Raw genomic sequence first — 22938 nt, 5'->3', positions numbered from 1 at the left:
TGTTTTAAGTGTTCTAAAAGCTTTACCAAAAAGGACTCAATATTACAGTTCTGAAATAGCTTTTATTTGCATAGAGTTATAAAGGTGTAAGGTGCACAGAACAGTGCACAGACACAAACACACACACAAACACAAAAAGCGTCTTTGATTCCATTGTACATACAACGTATGCATGTACAGTAAAAAAAAGGACGTCTTGTAGAGTTACAGTTGGGATGTACAAACACTCAATGACACAATATTTAAGTAATTAGTTTTTATTCAGTAACTACTTTATCGTCACCTCACTAAATCATCTGGACTTTTAAGATAAGCCGACTAAAGGCTGAAGCTCCCTGTCTATTGCTTTCCACTCTGAAGACAGTAAATCAGCATGCCTGGTCAATATGGGATGTGTTTAAAGGTGCATGTGCATGCACCGGGCATCTTGATTTGGAAGAAAAACGAGTGGTTTATTGCCAGTGTGTCCTTGTCGTATAAAATCTTTGTCAGAAGTGGAGCACAATGTCAGCCAAGAAAGGAGAGAGAAGAAGCAGCAGCAACAGCAGCCGTAGTGACACCGAGTAAGAGGAAGTGAACACGATTTAAATAGTTTAACAAGATTATCTGGCTTAAATTAAATTGCCAGGTATTTTAATATCTACAGCCAAAAGCTTTGAAAATTTAGCCTTTTGTGAGACAGACCATAGCCACAGTGGATTGCTAAACTTGCAATGAGATCAGTGTGTGTATGTAAGTATGTGTGGGTGTACTTAAAACTGCACGATATCTTCAATTATCCAAAGTGCTTCTGTTTCTTTAATATACAAGCACATATACTCCTTGTAGGCAAGTTTACTCTGTTGCTCTTGTCATAGCTTCATGCACCGATGAATCCTGATAGACCCAAACCAACCCTCTCATCTCTCTCCTCAGATTTAGTCCCTTTAATCATCCATCAACTCCTTTGAACCAAAGACTGGTCTGAAAGCTGCCGACGAGCAGATTAAAAAGCAATGAAAGCCCTTGTTTGGTTGATAAATAGCAAGCAGCAGAGAGCCTTTGGAAGCTGCGCATCGAGTCCGATCAATGGCCGTGTGATAGCGTGTTGCGCTACGATTCAGAGACCAGACAGTGTTCATGCAAACTGTGAAGCTTTTTGAACGTAATCACTGCAGCGCTGGAAACTGATCGAATGGAGACGGCGGGAGAGGAAAGTGAGGGGCACAGATACACGTGACATCGTCTGTGCGAGTGTGTGTATGTGTGTGCGTGTGTGTGTGTGTGTGTGTGAGTTAACGGCGTGTGAGTATGTTGCTGATGGTTAGCTCTGTAATTAACACTACCAGAACAGTGTCTTCTCGCGCACACACCGACACAGTGCAGAGTTTAATGAGGCCTGGAGAGGCATGAAATGATGAAATGAAATCAAGCCTGTATCAGCACGTTACGGCTGGAATATTGAATGTGAGCGCCCATCTGCACAATTGCTTTAGATTGCTCCAGATGCTGCGAGTACAATGGATGGTTATGGATGACAACGACAATAATTATGTGATGATGATGATGATGACGATGCCTTTTTATGTTTCTCGAGACATTACAGCAGCTAAAACAAGTTAGAGAGTAGAACGACTTCTGCATCCACACAAGTACGAGTAAATAAAGTGCTAAAAGTGAACACTGCAATCTTAGAGCAATGTTCCTGTGACCACTGATAGAAATAGGATGCACTTGTATGCTGTTACTTATTGCTCTTCACCTCAGGTAAGCTTTGTATCCAAAGTTTGTTAAAATCGCTCCTTTTCCTGCTCATACCAGCTCCAAGAGAAGGCTGAAATCAGCTTTTTTTCTATCAATTTCTTTGGCGTTATAAATGGTTGAACGTGGTCAAAAAAAAAAAAAGCTATCAGCTTAGATTTCTGCTCAAGCCTCCAATATTTGCTGTCTGCAGAGGGTCACAGCTTGCTACAAATGTGATGCAGGGAAAGCAAACAGATAAAGTCAGAGAGGATTGTGGGCAGATGAAATCATTTCACTGACAGAGGCTGAATCCATCTGAACCACAAACTTTTTCTTTAGAAAAAAAAAATCATATTTTTGCAAGTTGGGGGCAACACAATGTAAGTGAAGTTTAAAAATGGCCATTCGATCAAGCTGATGTTTCTGGCCGCCAGGAGATCATTGGTCCACTATTTAGCTTTTTTTTTTTGTTTTTTTTCTCTGTTGTGGTCTCCACTGACCTTTTAGACATTTATCTTTAGCTTCTAAATGCTTCTCTATATAACCAGCTTTACTTGTCTTCAGTAACAGCCTGAGTAGGAAATGAGCAGTTGTTTTTTATAGCTTTTCAAATGTCTGCTGTAGCTGAAGACACTACACTACTGAAGACAGTGATGAGAGTGAACAGTAGCCCGCAAACTTGACACTCAGCTGAACAATGAGATACAATTCACTACACTGCATAGTGCTGAGTATATAGCCGAGTTTTCAAATCTTCATTTGATGAAAAGTCGAAAAAAAAAACTCCATTGTTGCTGCTGTCTCTTAAGTTGGCGTAATCATGCCATGTGTCTTTACTAAGAACTACAACAATAGTACCCTTTTTTCAGGATTACTTCCCTATGAAAGAATTGAGTTCCTTCTTATTGCAATTTATACTTAAAAATAGCTTTTTTTGAATCAATTTCAGAACCACACAGAGAGCAGAGTTTACTTAAACACTCTTACCTGAACGGTTTTGGCGGCAGTATGCTGAAGCGCGTCTTCTCCAGCATCTTCCGGATCTTGTTCCGTCCCCCTGACACGGTGTTTGCTTTCATTTTCCTGGTGCTCTTGTGGTCCGTAGGGAACTCCATGTCTCCGGGAAGGTCGGGAATGGAGAAGCGGTTGCCTTTTTTCTCCTGGATCTTGGGAATGTGAGGGCCGCCGTTCTTCTTCTCGTGCACGATCCTGCTGAGGAGCTCTTTGAAGACTAGTCGGGTGAAGAGAGCGGAGAAAAGAAGCGGAGGATTGGTCATGCTCTTTGTGTGTAAGCATGCAAGTTCAAATATTCTCACTTTACTCACCAAATATGTTGGTCTTGACGGTGAGAGAGAGGTGTGTGTTGTTTCTGAGAATGTCGACAGCTTTGGTGATAGAAATGTTCTCAAAGTTTTGACCGTTGATCTCCATGATCTGAAACAAGACGGACGAAATGACAACATCTTAGCGGAACATCATAACTAATACAAAAAGTGACACGAAGAGTGAGACAGGGACTCTTCATGGTTATTATCTTGAGTGAAAAAACAAGTTTATCACCCTTTACTAAGATCTGAAACACATTAGTTGTTTTCTGTTCATCTGTGATCATATTTTTCTTGACTCTCTTGACTTTACACATCTTCAGTTAATTAGTGTTTGGTGGGGACGATGTGATTTCAGTCCTCTCTTTCAGCAGCCTCCTCTCACAAATAGATTGTCTTGTTCTTCTGATGTACAGCCAAGTGCGAAGATGGCAGAACACAAAATGCTGGACCTCCATTGTTGCTCTTTGTTTACTGTGTCGCGCTGCTATGATGTCACACTACCATGTAAGTGATGCAGCTGGCATGGCTATACCCGAACCCTTGAAACCCGCCTGCCAAGAAAGGGTAACGTTTGCTGTGGAATTGCAAGTAAGATCAGGATAACCGTAGCAACCAGTAACCAAACTGTACTGACCCAAACCGGAGCGCTTGGTGAAAACAGGGCTTAAATAACATATCAAGGAAAGCGTGTAGAGCAGAGAGACTGCTGGTTAGTTTTGAACATTTGAACACTTGTGTTTCATGTAACCATTTGAAGATATGAGCCATTAGTTTGCAGTAGTTAAAAGCAAGCCACAATAAAAGGAAGCATCCGTTCTAAACTTCAAAGTCAACCTCCGAGCAAGCTATGCCTGAACTTCTTAATTATGCATTAAGAGTTTCAAGGTTCCGATTTTTTAAGGACAGTCAAGGCCGATCTTTGAAAGATTTTGTAGACCCTCTCATAAAGTTTTAGACTTCCAGGAGCGCACAAATAAAAAATGTTCTTTTCTTCTATTTTTGGGCATTTCAAGCTTCATCGCCCAGCAGAGCTGCTGAATGAAGTTAGTTTAGAAATCAACTCCAGCCTTGTGATGTCTGTGATCTTAAAGATGTTGCTGTGCTCCAAGTTTAATTTCATGTGCACTCTCGAGTATGTAAGCCTCCCTTTTTCTGTGTACGTTTCCTTTTTTCCACACCCTTGGTGGTGCCGAGTTACTGAGTTTTTTTTTTTTATGTCAAAAGACTGGAAAATATAATATTTAATAAGGCCTTGACAGGAGCGTTGTTGTGTAAACTCCAGCTTCAAGAGTTTCTTACATTCAGACACTCCACCACAAAAACATGATTCATTTGGTGCTGCAGATACAGGTGAAAAGTGGAGGGTTTATTTATAAATAAAAATCAACAGGTTCCTGGTCGAACCTCTTCAACAAACCTCTTCCAAATATCTTAATTTGTATTGATGATTCAAATCACCATTACACACATATATTTGTAATTCTATATTAAACATGACAAAGATGGACACATCATGACGTCAAGAAGCATCACATTTAACACATGAGCACTAATCTGAGGATACAAGATACATGTTAGAGGTTCAAGTTTGACAGATTTGTAAGAGCCTAATATACTTTGTCATAAATGGTCTTGTGTGTGTAGATTGTAACTTCAATATTCATCTGCACAGCTACATGCAGATGTAGACTCAGCTCAACCACACCGTCACATCTGAGGTAAAAATAAGACTGCTGACTTTTGACCAAACGTCACACGGTTGGTTATAGAGGAGACAATACAATCTTAAGTCTCTGAGAAGTGGTCAAACTATTTTGCACTCTTGCTGGGAAATATTTAATTATGTAAATTTTTTGCACTACATCCCCATTTAGAAGAGAAGTGGTTCAATGCAGAGCCATGTTGCATTTTATTCCAACCATCTAATTGTAGACTCATTTACATCAGGGGATGCAACAAAAAAAAAACTAGAGTTCCTGAAGCTAAACATATATTTTATTAATGCATTTATTCTTATTTAAAATTCTAATAAAAAAATACAAATTATTTTTAAACAGCTATTTTTTTACAACTGTCAATATTTCAATAAAGTACCAAGAAAAGTTCCATATCCAACTATATAACTTTGCACTTTACCACAACATATTTTTGTGTTCTCACCTGATCTCCTCGCTTCAGTCCCGTCTCTGAGGCCTTGCTCCCCGGTTCCACTGACTCAACGAAGACGCCGAATCCTCTCTCGCTGCCGCCCTGCACGCTGAAGTACAGCGGCGTCTCCCTGGACGCCTTCTGCAGAGTAATCTGTCTCCACTTAGCTTTGGCTGCACACGCTATGTTCAGCAGTCGCAAATGGCCCTTCATTTTCTGACAAGGAGGGGAAAAAAATGAGAACATGATTGGGCGCAACAGTCTCGCATTTAAATTGGCTTTTTTGTCTCCAAAACTGAGAGTAAATGCTTAAACTGATTTTAAAGCAGCTGTTTCTACATGAGAGGATACATGATTGAACACATGTATTTTTTGATTTAATCTACTTTCCTGACAAGACATGCACTACAGGTTGGACTCTTAATCTTAAACTTTAAATGTACTAAGCAGTTTAAAATGAGTACTGGTAAAATACAATAACAGATTCAATGAGTTTAAAATGAAATGCGGTGCAGTATTTTCGATTGACAATTGATCTTACAGTCACTTCTAGAAGTTTCTCAAATTCCTCCAGGAAGTGAGTCATGGCTGGGTCACCCTCAAAGTCATTGAAGTGGTTGTTGACCCAAAGCAGCACAATTCTTGTAACCTGTGAGAAACAATAAGAAACTTATTCCGCTGTACAGTTCCTCCGTCCTCCGGTTCTTAAACTATTAAGTATGAGCGGCTTTGACTTTGAACTCTTGCAGAATGCTAATGTTGCAGGTCAGAGTTCATATTAAACTACCTAGCAGGGCTCTGGGAGCTGGTAGTTGCACATGGAGACTTTAAATTGGTTAGCAACATGAGGGCAGCACTATTGAATCACTCTGTGATGGTGATGTTAAACTGCACACATTAAGAAATAAATATTTATAGTGTTAAATTATTGTAAAGAAAATGTAAAAACCCCTGAAAGGAAACTTCAATGGTCAGATTTTTACTTAAACTCCAGTTATAGATCAGTATTTATTTGCTGTAAAGGCCAGGAAAGTAAGCTAGCAAGTAAGACATGAAAAACAGCAGGGGGGCTATTTAATTATCATGTGCTGTAGAGAAACATTTCAATAGCCGGTTGACTGATTTTTTTACCACCAAGATCATTAGAATAAAAATCTAAGTAAATGGCATCCCAAAACAAATATTTCTGCAAAAATTACTCTTGTGTAACATTTGTCCAACCTTGGCGAAAGGTCAGAGCAGCTATTGATACATCAACACAGATCAATCAATGTACACTTCCACTCTCTCATTTCTCACACCATCATTCTCCCCCTCTATTCTACATCCTGTGACTTTCTATCAGCTTGTTCTGTAAAGGATTAGAACCTGTTTAAAGGAGCTGGAGATCATAAGCCTGAACGACAACCACATAAAGACTATTGACAGCACAGGACTAATCTTAGGTTAAAACAGTTATGGACAACAGGAGTGTCAGGTATGAACAAAAATCGGTGCTGTTGCGGCTCAAGGACGGCTGAGCTGGCAGAACTTGTATTGAGCGGCATGTGAGGGGCACAACACAGGAATTTTGATCAACATGCATCAATACAAAACATTACAAGTGCTTAAAGGGGCATAAGGACCATTATTACAAGCTGCAAACATAAAACACCTTAACCTCCCCCATCCCACTTGACCTTTAATGTATAAGGTTTCACACACACACACACACGCGCGCACAAACACACACACCTATACACACACACACACACACACACACACACACACACAAATACTCACTGTGTCCCGCAGGCTGTCCACCTGGAACCACTCCAGCAGCTTCTTGCCGACATCCATTGGATTTGACAGGAAGGTCCTGTAGGTCAGCAGGAAGTCCTCGATGTAGGTGGGGTCCACCACCGAAGGCTCCTCCACCAGGTGCATGATCAATCGCTCAGGGGTTCCCTGGAGGTGAAAAATATACACACACTTTCACAAAATGATATATAAAAAAAAACATACAGTCATATATTACCATGGAAGACAGCTGAAATGACACAGGGGAGCACATAATCTCTACAGACACACACTACACAAGTGTTCCCATGCAGAAGCACACAAACATACATTGAAGCAGGAAGGAACAAGAACACTTTCACACACCAATTTGCATATATTATGCCCACATTAATCATAAAAATGACAAGGACATAAACTTTAAAGATGCTGCTATTGAACTGAGCTGTCAGTCCCCCATCAATAAAAAAGGGGCATGTGCAGTAAAATACAAAACGCAACCACAAGCATGCAGACACGCACACAGGTACGCACACGCACACAGAATAGCTTTTGTCGTGGAGCTATTTTATGTATCTGTATCAAAGTAAATCTTCTGTTTTTTTATTTCTTTGTCAGGACCTTTAATTTCATTCACTGGCAGAAGTTATACAATGTCCAAGTCACATAAAAGTTGTGTAAGCCTCTTGTGGTTTCAGCAAGTTTGTTTAAGTTATGGGAGCAGAGGTTTCTGGGGGAAACGATTCATTTAACAAGGAACAGAAACTAGAAAGGCCTCCATTTCTGTCTGACACAAAAAGAACAAAAGCCAAAAACTGAAGCGGAAATGCTAACACTTGTGAATTGACTCATCTCCACTGGATGTGCTTTTTGGGAAACAACAGCCTTTCCTCGGAGCAGTGGCCAAGAGAATCATTCAGGCCCATTATCGGATCAATACCTGGCTGCCTCCGGAGGCTCGGGGAGGAAGATCAAAAGGCCTTGGAGCGCTTTGCAATGTAGCGAACAAGAAAATGCTCCGGTAAACACTAATAGTCGAAACGGTGCCTCTCAACAATGCACTGAAAACTCACAGAGTCGCTGCATTGACGTTTTTGCCAGATATTGTCTGCAAGGACATGATCGATTCATAATGAGGTGGTATCAAAATCAATCCGAAGCGTTTTGATGTGCATAAGAATGATTTGAAAAGTTGGTTCAAGCTTAGTGTTACATTCTTATTAACCCCCAGGCTCTTGCTGCCGTCTGTCTCTTCTAGTCCAGTATATTATATTGAACATGGTTAAACATATTTCATTGTCAAGTACACTAACAAAAGTTTGATCATGGGGAAAAACTGCTCGAACCTCACCTTGTGTTTCAACCTGATGCGATCCTAAATGGATTTGAAATTTGTAGAGATGAAAACAGTGTCTCTTTATTGATTTTTGTCAGAGGCCAGGCCAGATAAAGAACAGAAACCTTTGGGGGCTGGAGGAGTTGCAGAACAGCAAAATGCTTTCTGGCAGCATTTTTTTTTTTTTTAACTCCGGTTCCCTAAAAATCGAACACCACCTAAGTTAAACATTTAGAGTCACTGACCTTGATGACAATATGTCCCTTTCTGGTCCCGCTGCGGTCAAGCTCCCGGTGCTCCTTCACCATCACAATCTCTCCCTCCTCCTCCACCTTGTGCGTGTTCTTCTCCACATGGTTGAGGATTCTCCAGTAGTCCTCCTGGGCGATGCACACAAACTGGTCGAGGATGACATGAGGACAGCGGGTGAACTTGTAGTAGAGCAAAACACTGCTGGGCACCACAAACGGGTACTCAAACAACAGCACAGCAGAAGCATTAGTGGCGGTAGAGAGAGGCATGGGAGGGACTGACAAATGAAGGAAGGAAGGAAGATCCAACACTTGCTATGTCTCACACTAACTACAATCAATCAAACACGGCTCGATTGAAGCACCTATCGTCATCCAGAACCCTTTCAGGTAGCCATTCAGAAAAAGCATCCTTTACTACAACTAGAGCTAAACGAACACGTTTCATCTCATTGAAGTCAAACACTAAGACATGACTTGTCACTACCCTACAGCACTGTCACTCGCTGTGCTTCTCTTGACGAAATCATCAATTTCTGCATTTGGCTCACTAGCTCGACCACTGCAACTTCCTCAGGAGACAGGAAACAATGTGTGCGATTTAGAAACTGGTCAGTGTAAACAGAGGGGCTGTTACCACAAGTACTTGCTAGGCTGCTTTAATCTTTGTGAACTCACCTCCTAGCTCTATGTCAAGCATGGCTGAAATAACCACCCAGATAATCAACATGTAGAACTACCTTAAAAGTAATGCAAGCAGGGTTTCGTAAATGTGAACTAACATAAAGCAAAGAAATTCAAATGTGCCATTTTTGTTGATTTCAAAAGCTAAACTTTTCTTTGGCTGACAAACATTTCTCTTAGTTGCCATTTTGAGCAATTGTGAAAGACATTGTATTCTTTTTCAGTAAACTTAAACGTTAACACTCTCTCTTCAACTCAGCAGCTATGAAATGTATTTTTTTGTGTTTGTCAAACTTTTGTCACCTGGCTGTCGTCCCCTTTGGTGCGAACTTCTCCGTTCATGTACTGTTTGTCCAGCGACGGTGAGATGCCAAAACTGTTGCCCATGCAGAGAGTCTCCATTCTCCCCTCTGGATGGCTGATCTCCACGGCGCCGTTCAGGATAACATACCAGAGGTCGAGCTGCACAAAAGACAAAGAAAGAAGACATTTTTTAAATTATTAAGCACACAAAACCAATATTTTTTTAAATCTCGTAGTCATACTAAGGTTATAAATGCTGGCGTATGGACCCTGTTATTGTTCTTCAGTCAGGTTTCCAGACAATGTTTTTCTACAGCTAAGTCAAAATCCTGTAGTTTCAATTCAATATCTTTGAGAATAATTTTTTTTTTATTATTATTTTTGTTGAAGTTAAGGTCATATATTATACAAAATGCATTTTAAACACTAATATGTGTATCTAGTCTGTCTACAAACCCCCCAATTGTGAGAAAGTACCATCCTCTCTGTCTTATGCCTGCTCCACTTTGAGGAAAATGTGTGCTCAAACAAGCTGTTTGGAGATTTTCCCTTCATGACATCACAAAGGGCAGTAACCCCTCCCCCAGGTGGGTGACACTCCCACAGCTTGGGGTTTGTTCTGCCCTCTGAGACCGTCTTCTCACTGTTAACAATTGGGCATGGAGTGAGAAAGCCCAAGCCACCTAAGCCCTTCCAGAGGGGCGTGGTCTTACACAGCTTACTTGCATTTAAAGATACAGACACAGAAACAGCCTGTTCTGAGCAGGGCTGAAATAGAGTGGTTTAGAGGCATGACCAAATACAGGATAAAAGTGGATTTTTTTAGCAAGAAACTTCACAGACATGTTTTAGTGAGCTTTGAGATTTATTTAAACTGGTTGAAAGGGAATCCATTATTTGACCTTTAATTTGACTATTGCATGAGATAAACAAAAATGCATTAAAGTGGGTAAGGAGTTATTGGAAAGTGCATATTTAGCTTGCCTTAATCAGTCGGTTGATTTTGATAATGTGCAGTTTTAAAATAATAAATACAACGGGCTCTCTGAGACACACTAAGTTTTAGATCTCTAAAATTACATTAGTCCGTCATTATTAGCAAGCCAAAGTTAGCCATTTCAGCCAAAGTTGTAATGAAATAATTTGGCCTACTGCAAATTTGCTTGGTGTCCTTTTTTTCAAATCATTAGGTCACAAAGAACACAGTGGATATCACCCAAATGTAATATCTATGATAACTTCGAAGCACTTAAAATTAGAGGCACAATCCAACCAATGGGCCTTACACAGCCGCACGAGGATAACTGCTTAAATAGCTCTATTATTACTACGTGACATTTAGTCTATTGTGAGCATAATGTGGATTGTGTGAGGGTTGAGAATGATAGTAAAAAGGTATTGTGTCTCTAGTGGCGGCTCTTTGAAAAGGAAATGCTGGCAGGCATTATATACCAATCCATTCGTCCCCGATGTGAGCGAGTGGAGGGGGGGGGGGGCGACAAACAAGCCCGGAGCTTCCTCCGAAACTATAACTGATATTTCCTCCTCATTGCCTTTTCATTCCCTCACTGTTTCTCAGCCTGCAAATATCCCATTCTCTCAGTGCTCTTCACTTTGTCTGCTGATCAGTTTCTCTTTCTTCCAGTCAGCCTCATAATCTCTGTATTTCTCAGCAATGATGAAATGGTAATAAGAAAGGTGAGGTAAGGTCAACAACCACATAAAAGTTGAGCACAAAAGTCCTTGAGAGGCTATTTCAGTTAAGTGTTCACTGAATTCAACCCCCCTCGTAGCATTTATAATCTACCTTTACATTTTGATTATTTATGATAGCATGCAAATGTGAGTAAAACCTTATTTGTCTGGTTCATATCTTATAGAATGGTTATAAAAGAAAGCTTATAGGTTTTACTCTTTGCTGTATTCTTCTGATTGCTCTATGCTGGCTCCCTAGACACTTTCTGTCCTCTGAAACACTCAACCGGGCTTTTTTAATTCAGTTAGAACACTTTAGACTCTTTTTTTTTTTTTTATGTCCCAACGCTTTCTAGCTCACTTAGCAGAGTTATGGTCCCTTGTGATAGGAGACAAGTGCTTCTCTTTGACCTTCAATGCAAGTCCACAGAGAGACAGACATGAGCGAAGAAGACCTGTCAATCACCGTGACTAGACGCAGACAGTATGGAAGCACAGACATCCGTACAATGCACACACATACGTGTATATGTGTGTGTTTGGTTGTCATGCTGACGTGGTTTTCAATCCTCCTGGAGCTTGGCATCTGGCAGTTCATTGCCATTTATCACCCTGTCGGATTTAATGCTGCTCTGTGTAACCAAACAGCCATGACAGAGCTCCTGTTTCTCAGGCATGTAACTTAATTAATTAGCCATGTAGCATCTCAGGTGATTGACAGGGCCGTCACTTTAGCAAACTACAGTTTGGGTACGTGAATAAGCCTATGATAGAGTTGAGATTGTTGAAGAATTGTACTCTTTCGTATACTTTTGGGCTTTTTTTGTTCAGTTTCTTCAAACTTCGTAAATTTTTAACACTTTTTTATGTTTACTTAAGACTGCCTTTATGCATCTGTGATTGCTCATGTTTTTTTTTAATGGTCACTATAGTGTTTGACAGACAATGTGATTATACCAACCTGCTTATCTAGAATCAGTGAGCCAGCATACATCTTGTTTTTGCCTATATAAAGACCTTCTGCATTACATTTTAAAGAAAGTTTCCTTTTGTGAATGAAGCTGATAAAGTAAAAAAAAACAATAACAACATATTTTGTGGTTTGTGTATGTGGGAAAAATAGATGGCTTGGTATCATTCAAATAAAACAAATCTGGTAACAGCATAAACTACTATCTCAAAAGTATTTAACACATTCATTTTAAAAAAACATTCTCAGACTCTGACATGACACTTTCTCAGTTATTTTGAGACACCTCTGTAATATTAGTGTAATCATACCTCCTGTTTGTGGTGCAGTATGACTGTGCCAGCCTGCTCCACCACCTCAAACACCATGACGCTACACAGGTCTCTGCGCACAGACATGGTCATGTTGGCAAAGGCTGGCAGTTGGTGCATGAACTCCAGTAGCTGCTCTGTTGGGCCCAAAGGGTAAAAAGAGGAGACAAGAAAGCAAATAGAATATAAATAAAACTCTGACACAGGTTACATCGACGCTCTTTAACTTGTGCATCGAAAGCAATTCTTCCCAGTTGTTTGAGACTAAAACACCTATTGATTTTCCCACTAACGGACCAGCAGTATTTCCAAAACAAACCTTTGAATGGTTCTCATTCACATATGTCAGGGCTACTGTCAATTCCCACATGAAGCATAATCTTATCAGATCAGCATATACTCTCTGTGCTTCTTATCTTCCTGTCTAATGAGAAAGTCTCCTACACTGTCCTTACTGATCTTCTGTATACTCCGTCTGCTCCGTGTCAGGGGGCAGAGTGACCTAACTCCAACCTGCACATTCTGCATCCTGGACCTGAAGCTCCACTTTAACTCACCCGCTGTTATTACCTGTCTTACTCCTCTCTCTCCAACTCTTTGGTCGACATGAGACATGGCTCAGGGAGTTATTCAGGACATTCTAAAGCCAGATGTTTAAAAGTTTGGCAAAATTATTCAGATGTTTAGAAAAATATGCCTCATTTTGCCGAGCAGAAATGATTTCTTCATGGTGACATTTTCTTCATGTGGCCAAAACCCGGCACCAAGGTTAGGAACCAACAGGAAAACAATCTGAGAATGTCTTCCTATTTACTTAGGAAAAGGATTGAAGACGCACGCCAAATTGATGTTTTGAAATGTACATTTTCTATTACTTTGATATGTTTCATTCATCCCTATCCTCCTCGTCCTCCTACATCTCATCTCTTTCCTCTGAATGAGCAGCGTGACGCTTCGCTGGTGAAGGCCACAAGAGGCCGGGCTCCCAGCGGCGACACAGTAGGTCGAGCCTTTACAGCTTCCCTCAGCTCTCTGATGTAGTCACCTTCTCCTACCGGACCCCTCTGTGTTCCACTAATGAGGTCGCCTCTCTGATTGCACACTGGAAGGGCACTGGTGTTTAGATACCACTGTGCGGGGTCTTTTCTGTAAGAGCGCGGTTTATGTAGCACCCCTCTGCACACTGAATGATACATGCTGTTCCTGAGGGCTCAATCCTTTGTTCATTTAGTCTAATAATAGAAACTGATAGTCAGTGGAGTAATTAGCATGCAGGGTAATCGAGGCGTTAGTCACACCCTTTTAAGGTGTGATTAAGAAAGAAGAGATGGACTGACCAATGTCGTCGTCATTGCGGTCGGCTGGGTCTTTCTCCAGACACTCCCTGACCAGGTCTCGGCCCAGAAGGGTGTCTGAAGCTCTTTCCAGGTCCTCGTCTTCCTCCTCCTCTTCCTCGCTGTCCACTGCAGCCTCTGGAAGTCCGGACAGGTCGACATCTCCCAGCTCACTCTCTGTGGCCTGCAGCAAAGACAGTTGAGATGTAAGTACAGGTTTGTAACAGTAAAGAAACAAGATAAAATAGAAAATCTGTGAAGAAACTAGATGACACATCTGAAGGGGGTATTCCTGTTTAAAGAATTTGACCAAATCTTTGATGGTGGCTGATTGAAATCACATCATAAAACAAAAACTGCCTAATTATGTGAATGTGAAATAAGGCACAAGACAAACTGAAGTTTTCAAGGTTGTGGAAAAGCACTTGGAATAAGGTACAAAGTGATAATCTTTGAACTGAAATGTTTCCTTTTATTTCAGTACTGACAATTTGTTCAATGGTTATTAATCAACCATCACTATTAGTAACAACATACACCCTCTAATCATAAGCTCTTTGAATTTTCAATGATCATCCACACAAAAGCAGGAATAAATAACCTTGGATTAAGCAACCGTACCTGTGACCCTGAGCTAACTCTCTCTCTCTCTCTCTCTCTCTCTCCCACAAGGTCTCAAACTAAAAATCAGAGGCGATCAGCCAATTATTCAAATCCAACACTAATGACTCATATTCCTCCATGTTCCTTCTGTGCAGGGGCAGACAGATGGTGGGCAGAGGGATTTATGGGTCAGGAGGGAACTGAACCTTCAACCTGAGAGGTGAAAAGAGGAGCTCTCCAGTGGTGGTAGCAGCACTGCAGCCATCTGTTAGCTCCTGCAGGTACATGTGGGGCTTATATGACAAAGAAAATAGTCAAGCCAAATTTATCCAGATTTTTACCTCCTATTCTGTACATTATTTGGATTCATTTAGTGCTTTAATTTACTCAATATTTTTTTTAAATAGACTTAAAACATGACAACTTCGGTCAATCCAAAACTCATTCCGCTCAGTCCAGTATGACAAATATTTATACTGATTTGGGTATGGTTGATTTCCTATTTCGCAGACAACATTTTAAACCTGACCATGGTTTTAGTCGGTCTATTTTAGGTATGACAGGTGATAATAGAGATCAATTTAATATTATATACTGAGTCTAGCTTTGTCATTGAGAAAACAGTTAGGGGATACTAAAGGATCGATATGAGCATTGTTACATTTGAAGAACATCTTGCGCTTGTCAAATCCTTTGGCGTTTGAAAGAACAGTGTCAATTTGAAGTTTAAAATAGAATTTCTATCAGTGTGCTAGTTTGATTATTTACATCTTTTTTTCTATTCTGTTTAAATTTCCCACCATTACACAACAGATGCAGCTATCAACCTTTTTTTCCTACGATTTCACGTGTCACAATGTTCATGTGTTACCCTTAAATTAAACAGCCTTCAATTTTGGATAAGGGATGACAGAGGAATGGTATGCTTTGGGCATCAATGAGACTGCTTTTTAAAAAAAATGTGATATACTTCATTAATCCCGAGGTGAAATTCTGGTTTACACTCTGTTATTTTAGGCACATGCTTCTCACACACATAGGTGTCTGGTACTCATTTAGATTGGTTTGTTATATGAGGAGTTGAAGCTTGTGGGTAAAAAGTTAAATTCCAGCCACTAAAAGGGAGCTCTTTAATCAATGGTTTAATAAAGCGCTCAGGTTCTGCAGTGATTTGGTACCTGGCCAAGAAGTTTTATAGGTTTCTCAAAGGCGAAGAGATTTCAGGGAGTTCAGGCCCAGGTTCACACTTGTTTTTATAAATTAAGCTGGGCTTTTGAAACACTCCAGCTGCTCAGCTCTGTCCTTTTCTGCAAAAAATATTATTTTTTTGGCCCAATGGATACAAATAGACTGGTGAAATCTTTTTTTTCTTTCTTTTTTTTGCCAAACTAAAAGGTCAAATCTGATTTTTTTTTTCCGACCGGTAGAAATGTAGCTCTGCATGAGATCAATCAGGAAGAGTGTTTCATAGTCATTGCATTCATGAAGTCAGCATTCATTCACATTGCTCCCTTTCTCTATTGATCTCTTCCTCTCGGTCTCTTCCTGCTTGGAAATCAGCTCATTAGGGGCGTTTTCCTCGTAAGTATTAATCCATCCTCATTTCACCAAGAAGTATATCAACCAAACATCCCACCCTTGCCAAACTTTAAATCTGTTTTCCTGTCTGCTCTGTCAGTTTTCCGTTTCGGCGTGGATCGTTGCGACCCTCCTCCACCCCAGTCACCTTCAATCCATCAGTGTTTTGGTTGAGTTCTTCAGATGTCCACTTCACATCCATCCTCCGTCCTATACTCAGGTGACATATTCTTGCAGTATAATGGCCCTCAATTCAAACTTGGTTGGAAAGTGGAGAATTATGGTTTTAAAAGAAGCAGTGGTGCCATCCTAAGACAAACACTGCAATTTTCCTGTCACACTCTGTCACTGACAAGTCTTTCAGAGTTTTGAGAGTCTAGTTCATTCAATATGCAGGATGTGCTCTTTCAGTCCAACTCCCCCAGTCTCTGAACAAGTTTGAGCCAGGAGGACATTTTTCTCGAGACGAGGGACAACAGATCTGCCCATAAACCCCTACATTTTACAGCACTGTAAATGAATAACAGATATAGGACAGAGACAAAAACGAGAAAGGAATTCATACCGGTGCAGAATATAGCAGATATATATGATGGAAGAAGGGAGGGGGGAGCAGAGGAAAACATCTAAAAGAAAATAGTAGAATGATAGATAAGGACTTACAACAGAGGGTTGTAAAAAAGGGAAAGAGTCGAAGGGAAGGATAGGAGCACTTAGACTAGAAGTGGTTAGACTAAGAAAAGTGAAAGACTCTAGTTTGGTGGATAAAGTAGTAAAAAAAAGGAGGAAACCGATTCAGAGAAACCCCAAACAAAAACAGTCTGCTGCTCTGACAGCTGAGGAGCACAGCCGACTGGTGGGTCAGCTCTTCAAGACAGCTGTAAACAAACACAGGACCGGGTCAGAGACAAGCTGATGGGATCAGAAGCGTGTGATTAATATCTAATCTCAGGATGAAGAGATCAGGTCTCAGGTGTTAAACGTCTGACCTCTGTTGACTTGACTTACATCAATCTGCAAACAGTCGCAGACAGACTGATGAGATACGACAGGCTGAGGTGCATGAGGAGGTTAAAATGTCTGAGTGATGTCATTTTGGTCTGTTTCCTATTGCATGCAGGTGGATTTGTGAGATTCAGTTGATAGCGGCAATGGGTTCTATAATTCATAGGCTCCATGCACTATTACCTGACAGAAATGCACAAGAGACAGGGTCTTAGTTAGTATATGTTGCTCTATCTAACTGTCTTCTATATTACTTTATCCTTAGTAGGGATGTTCCAATTCCCATTCATGTAATTAGATATCACTGGATTGGGTGTCAGTGTCAATGAGGGGTGGGACAAAATATTGATGCGGCAGTGTTTCGTCACCCACATACTTGTGTGATAAAATTATTAAATCATTAGTTCCAAATATAAAAAATAATTTTAATATCACCATTTTTTTTTTTTTTAAATCTGGTGCTCAAAACAGATTTCTCTGACAATTTGAACGTTATGACTGTCTGTCCAACATTGGTGTCAATGCACTAGGCAACTATTCTGTTCAAAGGTAATGAGATGGGCGCCCCTATACTGTAAGCTTGAGTGCCAGCAGTTAGAAGGTATTTCTTGCTTGCAACGGCAACACTTAATAACAGTAAAACTGTAATGGTTGGTTTTACAAAGTAGGGAATTGACTGTTGAAGTTAAGCCAGATATTGCCTTGAACATAAAAGAGTGTCTTTTGAACACAAGGCATAAAGCTTTTTGATTACACACTGGTACCAGTACAGTACTCAGTATTCGCCCACTGACTTGGAAAAATTGGATGGTGTGTCCAGTATTATTGTTTTAAAATGTCTTTTAAAGTTCTGTTCAGGAGAATCAATGATAGATACCAACACACTGAATGCTAACAAGTACCAACTAGCTTAGCGGTTTTGTGACCTGCAGTGCCAATTGATACAACAGCTTCATTTTTTGTAACAAGCTCATTCATTTGTTCGGACCTCAAATTTTATTGATAAATGCTAACAATGCTAACCATGTCTTTAAATAGAACTCTTCCTTATGAATACATATAACAATATATGAGGAATAAGTGCAGTTTGTGAAGGAGACTAGCAGAGTAAAATACTGCAGCACCCAGTGCAGAGGAGCCGGGGCTACAAGATCATTTAAAAGGTTGATGGCATTTATTACAATTTGTTGTGTAAAGAGGGGAGATTAGGAGAGCGGGGGGATTTAAAGTGATGAGTTGACAGCCGCGTCTTGTACCCTTTTATGGATTATTGATTTGTAGATGTTTAAATACCCTTCTCTCAGGAGAGGGATTTAATACCAAAGCACACTGAGCTACTGAATGCTCTGAAATGTCACCTAAAGGTAACACTGAGAATAACTAAAAGATCCCTTGGTCTGCCGATAATATCTTGTGCATTAAGATGGCCTGCTGCTATGATGCAATGCTGGTATATGCTTCATTGTCTTTTTCTTAAAAATTATATTGAAAATGTAAAGGACTAAATCGAAATCTTGAAAGGTCGACATGCTGTCTGTGCTTCCACTTTTAATATGCTGTTAAATGTAGAGTTTGAAGTCTCATGTGCAAAGATTCCTAATACAAATTAAAATTATGACTCGACTGTATAACTGCTTATAAACACCTTACTAACGCCTAACTTACTGTACCTCTCTTTAATTAAATCGACCTGTGGAAGCAGCCTAAAGGAACTCATGCAAAATGATCGCTATAAGCCGAGCTAACCTGACTACGTTATAGCTTCTATATGTGATGGGAAGGTATGGACCATGTCTGAAAGGTTAAGTTCATTTCCTGCATGTGACCTTTTTTTTTCACAGCAGGATGTGCTGGGTGATCACCGGGATGCGCAACTGGTGCCCAATAATTAGTGAGACACTCAGGTCATGAGGAGGGGCTGTAGAGGACTGACACATATGCAACAGGTACATAGAAGAGATGGGAATCAAGCTTGTCGCAAAATTGATAGATGAAACTTCAACCTGGATTTTAGGTAAACCTGAACAACCAGAGAATGTTTAACACGTATGCTAAGGAATCAGGAAAAGTCAAAGGGCATATGTCAAAATAAATCATAAAAAAACATGAGGCTAAAGGAGATGCTAATATCATGATTTGACTTTTGTTCTACATTGATATCAGATTAAAATAGATTAAATTACTGATTCAATTAGGAAATAGTGTACACACCTGATAAATATCTGACAGACTGCTGCTGCCCGAGTCACTTGCGATGCTGCACCCTGATTGGCTGGGAGGCATGTGCATCACTTGCTGATGGGCGTGGTCAGTTAAGTGCATCTTATTGAGGTCAGCAGGAAGCTGTTCAGACAGAAAGGAGGTGAGAATAAGACAATTGGATTTGAGTTTAACAGAGAAATACTCACAAACAGTCAACGACACACACACATGCACACACTCTGTTGTTGTTTCATCAGCATGAAAGCCAATGCTGGTTTGGCACTGTCTCAAATGTTATACTCAGATAGTTAACATGAGAAGGACAGAGCTGTAGACTCTTCAGACAGCTGTAAAGCATGATCCAAGGCTGCGCGTTGATTTGATTCCTGATAGACAGCGGTGGGTTTTTATAATATGAGTGACCTTATCAAAACAACAGAACTGTAAATTCTGGCTTTATTGCCTTAATGTGCAATGGCAAGCTTTTTTCCCAATGCAGACTACTTACCTGTCATGTGCTATCTGTACAAACAAACTTGTGTATTCTTTTAAGAACAATCAAATTAATTTAGATCCCCACGCAAAGACAGAAAAATGTCAACTCAACCCAAACAAAGAAAATAACCCTACACACAAAATTGCAAACATATTTTCATTGCCATTTGAACAATCAAATAAAAAATCATGAGGCTGGCTTTATGCAAAAAAAAAAAAATTGAACAAATCTGTTGATGGTGGTCAGTGTTTACTTCAGCATAAAAGGGCAATTTGCACAAGGGTAAGTGTGAGCAGCGATAAAAAGAATGTTCTTTTGTTCCTATTTTTGGTATCACCTTTCCTGAAGATTGCACACTCCAAAACCTGAATTGCTCATTGGAACACTTCAGATTCAGAAGGAGACAAAGCTGTCAGTCAAGGAGACAACTCCGTTCTTAAACCCTGTAAGTGTTTCCACAAATGACCCTCTTTTCCCCTTCGATCAAAGCTTTTTTTTAACCTGAGCAAAACTGGTAAACATCCACTATCAAAAACTGCCACATTAAAAAACCCAATCACTTGTTAAGTTTAAATTACTATCACACATCTTTACAAACTGCATTTAAACAAGAATTAATGCAAACAAAAAAACAGTCTGATCAAAGTGAAGTTCATTATTGCAATGTGCTCAGTGCTTGAGATGTGCTGACTTGCTAACTGGGTGTTGCTTAATATTCTCACTGATACTGTACTGGAGGAAGTTGCAAAGATGATGCTAAATGGTTACAGATATTTGTGTTGTTTCTGAAGTTATGTGACTTAAAAAATATGTAAACAAAGGGACAGCAAGACTATGTTAACATGTTTCAGGACCATGGAGAGAGGGAGACAAACAGAAGAGCCAATACACTACTTAAAGTAACAACATTTGTTCATCCTTGTTTGAAGTAATCCATTTACATTAAGTTCAATTTGAAGCATTTAAACAACAAACATCTATAAACACATTTTAGGGTATTTTTTACTGCATGTTGGAGCTGATGAACACTAGCTTTGATGATATCAAATCCTTTTTCGTCAAAAGATTGGTATAAACCAAAGAAATCTTGATCACTTGGTACGGTATGTCACAGTACCATAGAAAAAGATTGCCAAAAACATAATTCTGATGGAATCAGAAGTCCAACAAAGCTGAACACAATCAATGTCAAAACATGTATGTAGGTGAAAAAAATACGGCTACTTTTTCTAGTGTGGACAAGCAGATCAATCAAAAGGTCTCAGTTTATCTCTATTCAAAGATAGCAGTTTTTAGCACAACAATACTTATTCTCCAAGAACAGCAACAACAAAAGGACAAGTCACCTTCACCCATATCTGGTAGAAGAAGGACAACACACATTGGCCAAACCGAAAGTTTTTCCACTGAAAAGAGTCATTAGAGGCTGACTGGGATGGTTAAACATTGTATTTGCGAAGCAGCTAGGTTTCATCTCTCTTTTGGAATAACGTATTTGGTGCTCCATCTGCTCTGGAAAAAGCCAAACCTCTGATTCTCCGGTCTTACCAGCTTAGATCTCGGCAGTGCCAGTGTGAGAGAAGATGTCCTCCTGCGACACCGTGCAAACCTACAGCAAACCTCCTCCATCGACACATCAGACAATACTGGCCGTCCAAACCCACACATAAACCCTCTAACACACTCACACTACCAGTTGTACATGCAAAACAAGCCAAACTGGAGCTTGGAAGCGAGCTGAGGCTGCGAGGAACATTGGTGCCAACATGTAATATTAAAGACATTGAGTCTGGGGGTGCTGCCTCCACAGTGCTCTCTTCTAATAGGCCTGTTCTACTGTACGACCCCTTCAGCACTTAACTCCCCCGCTCCACTTCCCCAAACCCACAGGGAAACAAGGCACTGAGGGGAGGAGTTTACCAAGTTCAATGGCTTGTTCTCAATGTGAGGCATATTCAAGGGAAGACACAGTTTGATAAATTTCGCCATAGTGGACTCTTTGGTTATGTCCTAAATCACTGGCATTGTTTTTTCCCCTTTGCATGAATGTTTTATTCTGACATCTTGTTAAAGAACACATGGAAGACAAGGATTATCCATCAAATAAACAAATAAAATAACCATTTACTGCCCTACATTTACAGTAGTGTCCCCTATGTTTTACGAGTGAAATGTATTTCCTAGATATTTAATGATCTTACAAACTACTGGGACATACATTTTATTTTACGTCTATTACACATCAGCTGACATAAAACTTTGATATCCCTGAGGAACTTTATGTTTACTTAACAACAAATCCCTTGATCGAGCAAAATAGTCCCACAGATTCAAACATTTGTTACCATATGTACACATCATTTTAAAAAATGGTATCTTGTACAGCTGAGGTTAGATGGCAGACAGCTTAAACATTAATGCACCTGCTGTCTCTTTCTCCTTCACACAAACCCCTTTATTAATGCAGTAAACCACTTATAATATACATACATTTTATATGAACACATTCTGGGTCTCTCTGAGACTTTCTCAGGAATAATAGTGCTGGCTAAACTTTCACAATGTGACTCTAATTTACATTTACTCACATATGCCATATGAAGATCTCCCACATTAGTTTTAGTGTGACTAAAAAAGGATAGTATTAGTAAAATCAATATCTTATTAAGCACAGTACCGTTATGCATTGTGTTTTATTTATTGTACTGGAGGCACTAATGGCAACACTGATACTCAACTGCTGTTGATATTGACTAAAGCAAACACAGGAAGAATCCTCTACTCTCTTCCTCACTGACCCACAGTCTTTACTGCTGGCTTGTTGTGTCTGTTTATGAATAAGAAGAGACAGGAAAAAGTGAGAGGGGAGCAAAGAGTGATGGGTAATTTCATCACAGGTAAATACTTATTGATTTCTGAGTGATGGAGATGTTGTGAGCCAGTGATGATGGAGCTTCTACCGTGCATCCATTAAACGCATTCACCGAAATACACACATTCGTATGCAGACAGAAAGTAATGTTTCAAACTGCTGAGCGGATAAGGACTCAAGGGAAAAGTTATGGAATCACACACACACTGACTCAAAAAACATAACCAAAGAGGATACTGAAAGGACACAAACATGGCCCATGGTCGAACAAGCCAGTCATTTATCTTTTATGAGCTCAATGAAGTCTGAGAAAATATGGGA

General features: G+C 40.0%; 1 protein-coding gene across 13 annotated transcripts in view; it reads right to left on the bottom strand.

Annotated features, from left to right (window-relative positions):
- The window catches only part of LOC109999214 (Rap guanine nucleotide exchange factor (GEF) 6), a 141040-nt gene that overhangs the window by 32595 nt on the left and 85507 nt on the right, over positions 1-22938 (bottom strand). For all 13 annotated transcript variants that reach the window (XM_065962873.1, XM_065962877.1, XM_029281246.2 and 10 more), the window contains 10 exons: positions 19259-19390; positions 13865-14045; positions 12528-12664; positions 9552-9710; positions 8559-8711; positions 6981-7145; positions 5740-5847; positions 5211-5414; positions 3048-3156; positions 2710-2953 (listed from right to left, as the gene is read on the bottom strand). In XM_065962873.1, the coding sequence (XP_065818945.1) occupies positions 2710-2953; positions 3048-3156; positions 5211-5414; positions 5740-5847; positions 6981-7145; positions 8559-8711; positions 9552-9710; positions 12528-12664; positions 13865-14045; positions 19259-19390 (1592 nt within the window). The remainder of the gene's footprint in view (positions 1-2709; positions 2954-3047; positions 3157-5210; positions 5415-5739; positions 5848-6980; positions 7146-8558; positions 8712-9551; positions 9711-12527; positions 12665-13864; positions 14046-19258; positions 19391-22938) is intronic.

The sequence above is a fragment of the Labrus bergylta genome, chromosome 14 (assembly GCF_963930695.1).
Source record: "Labrus bergylta chromosome 14, fLabBer1.1, whole genome shotgun sequence".
Lineage (NCBI taxonomy): Eukaryota > Metazoa > Chordata > Actinopteri > Labriformes > Labridae > Labrus > Labrus bergylta.
Note: the sequence above shows the minus strand (reverse complement) of the source record. Positions and strands in the feature narration are given on the sequence as shown.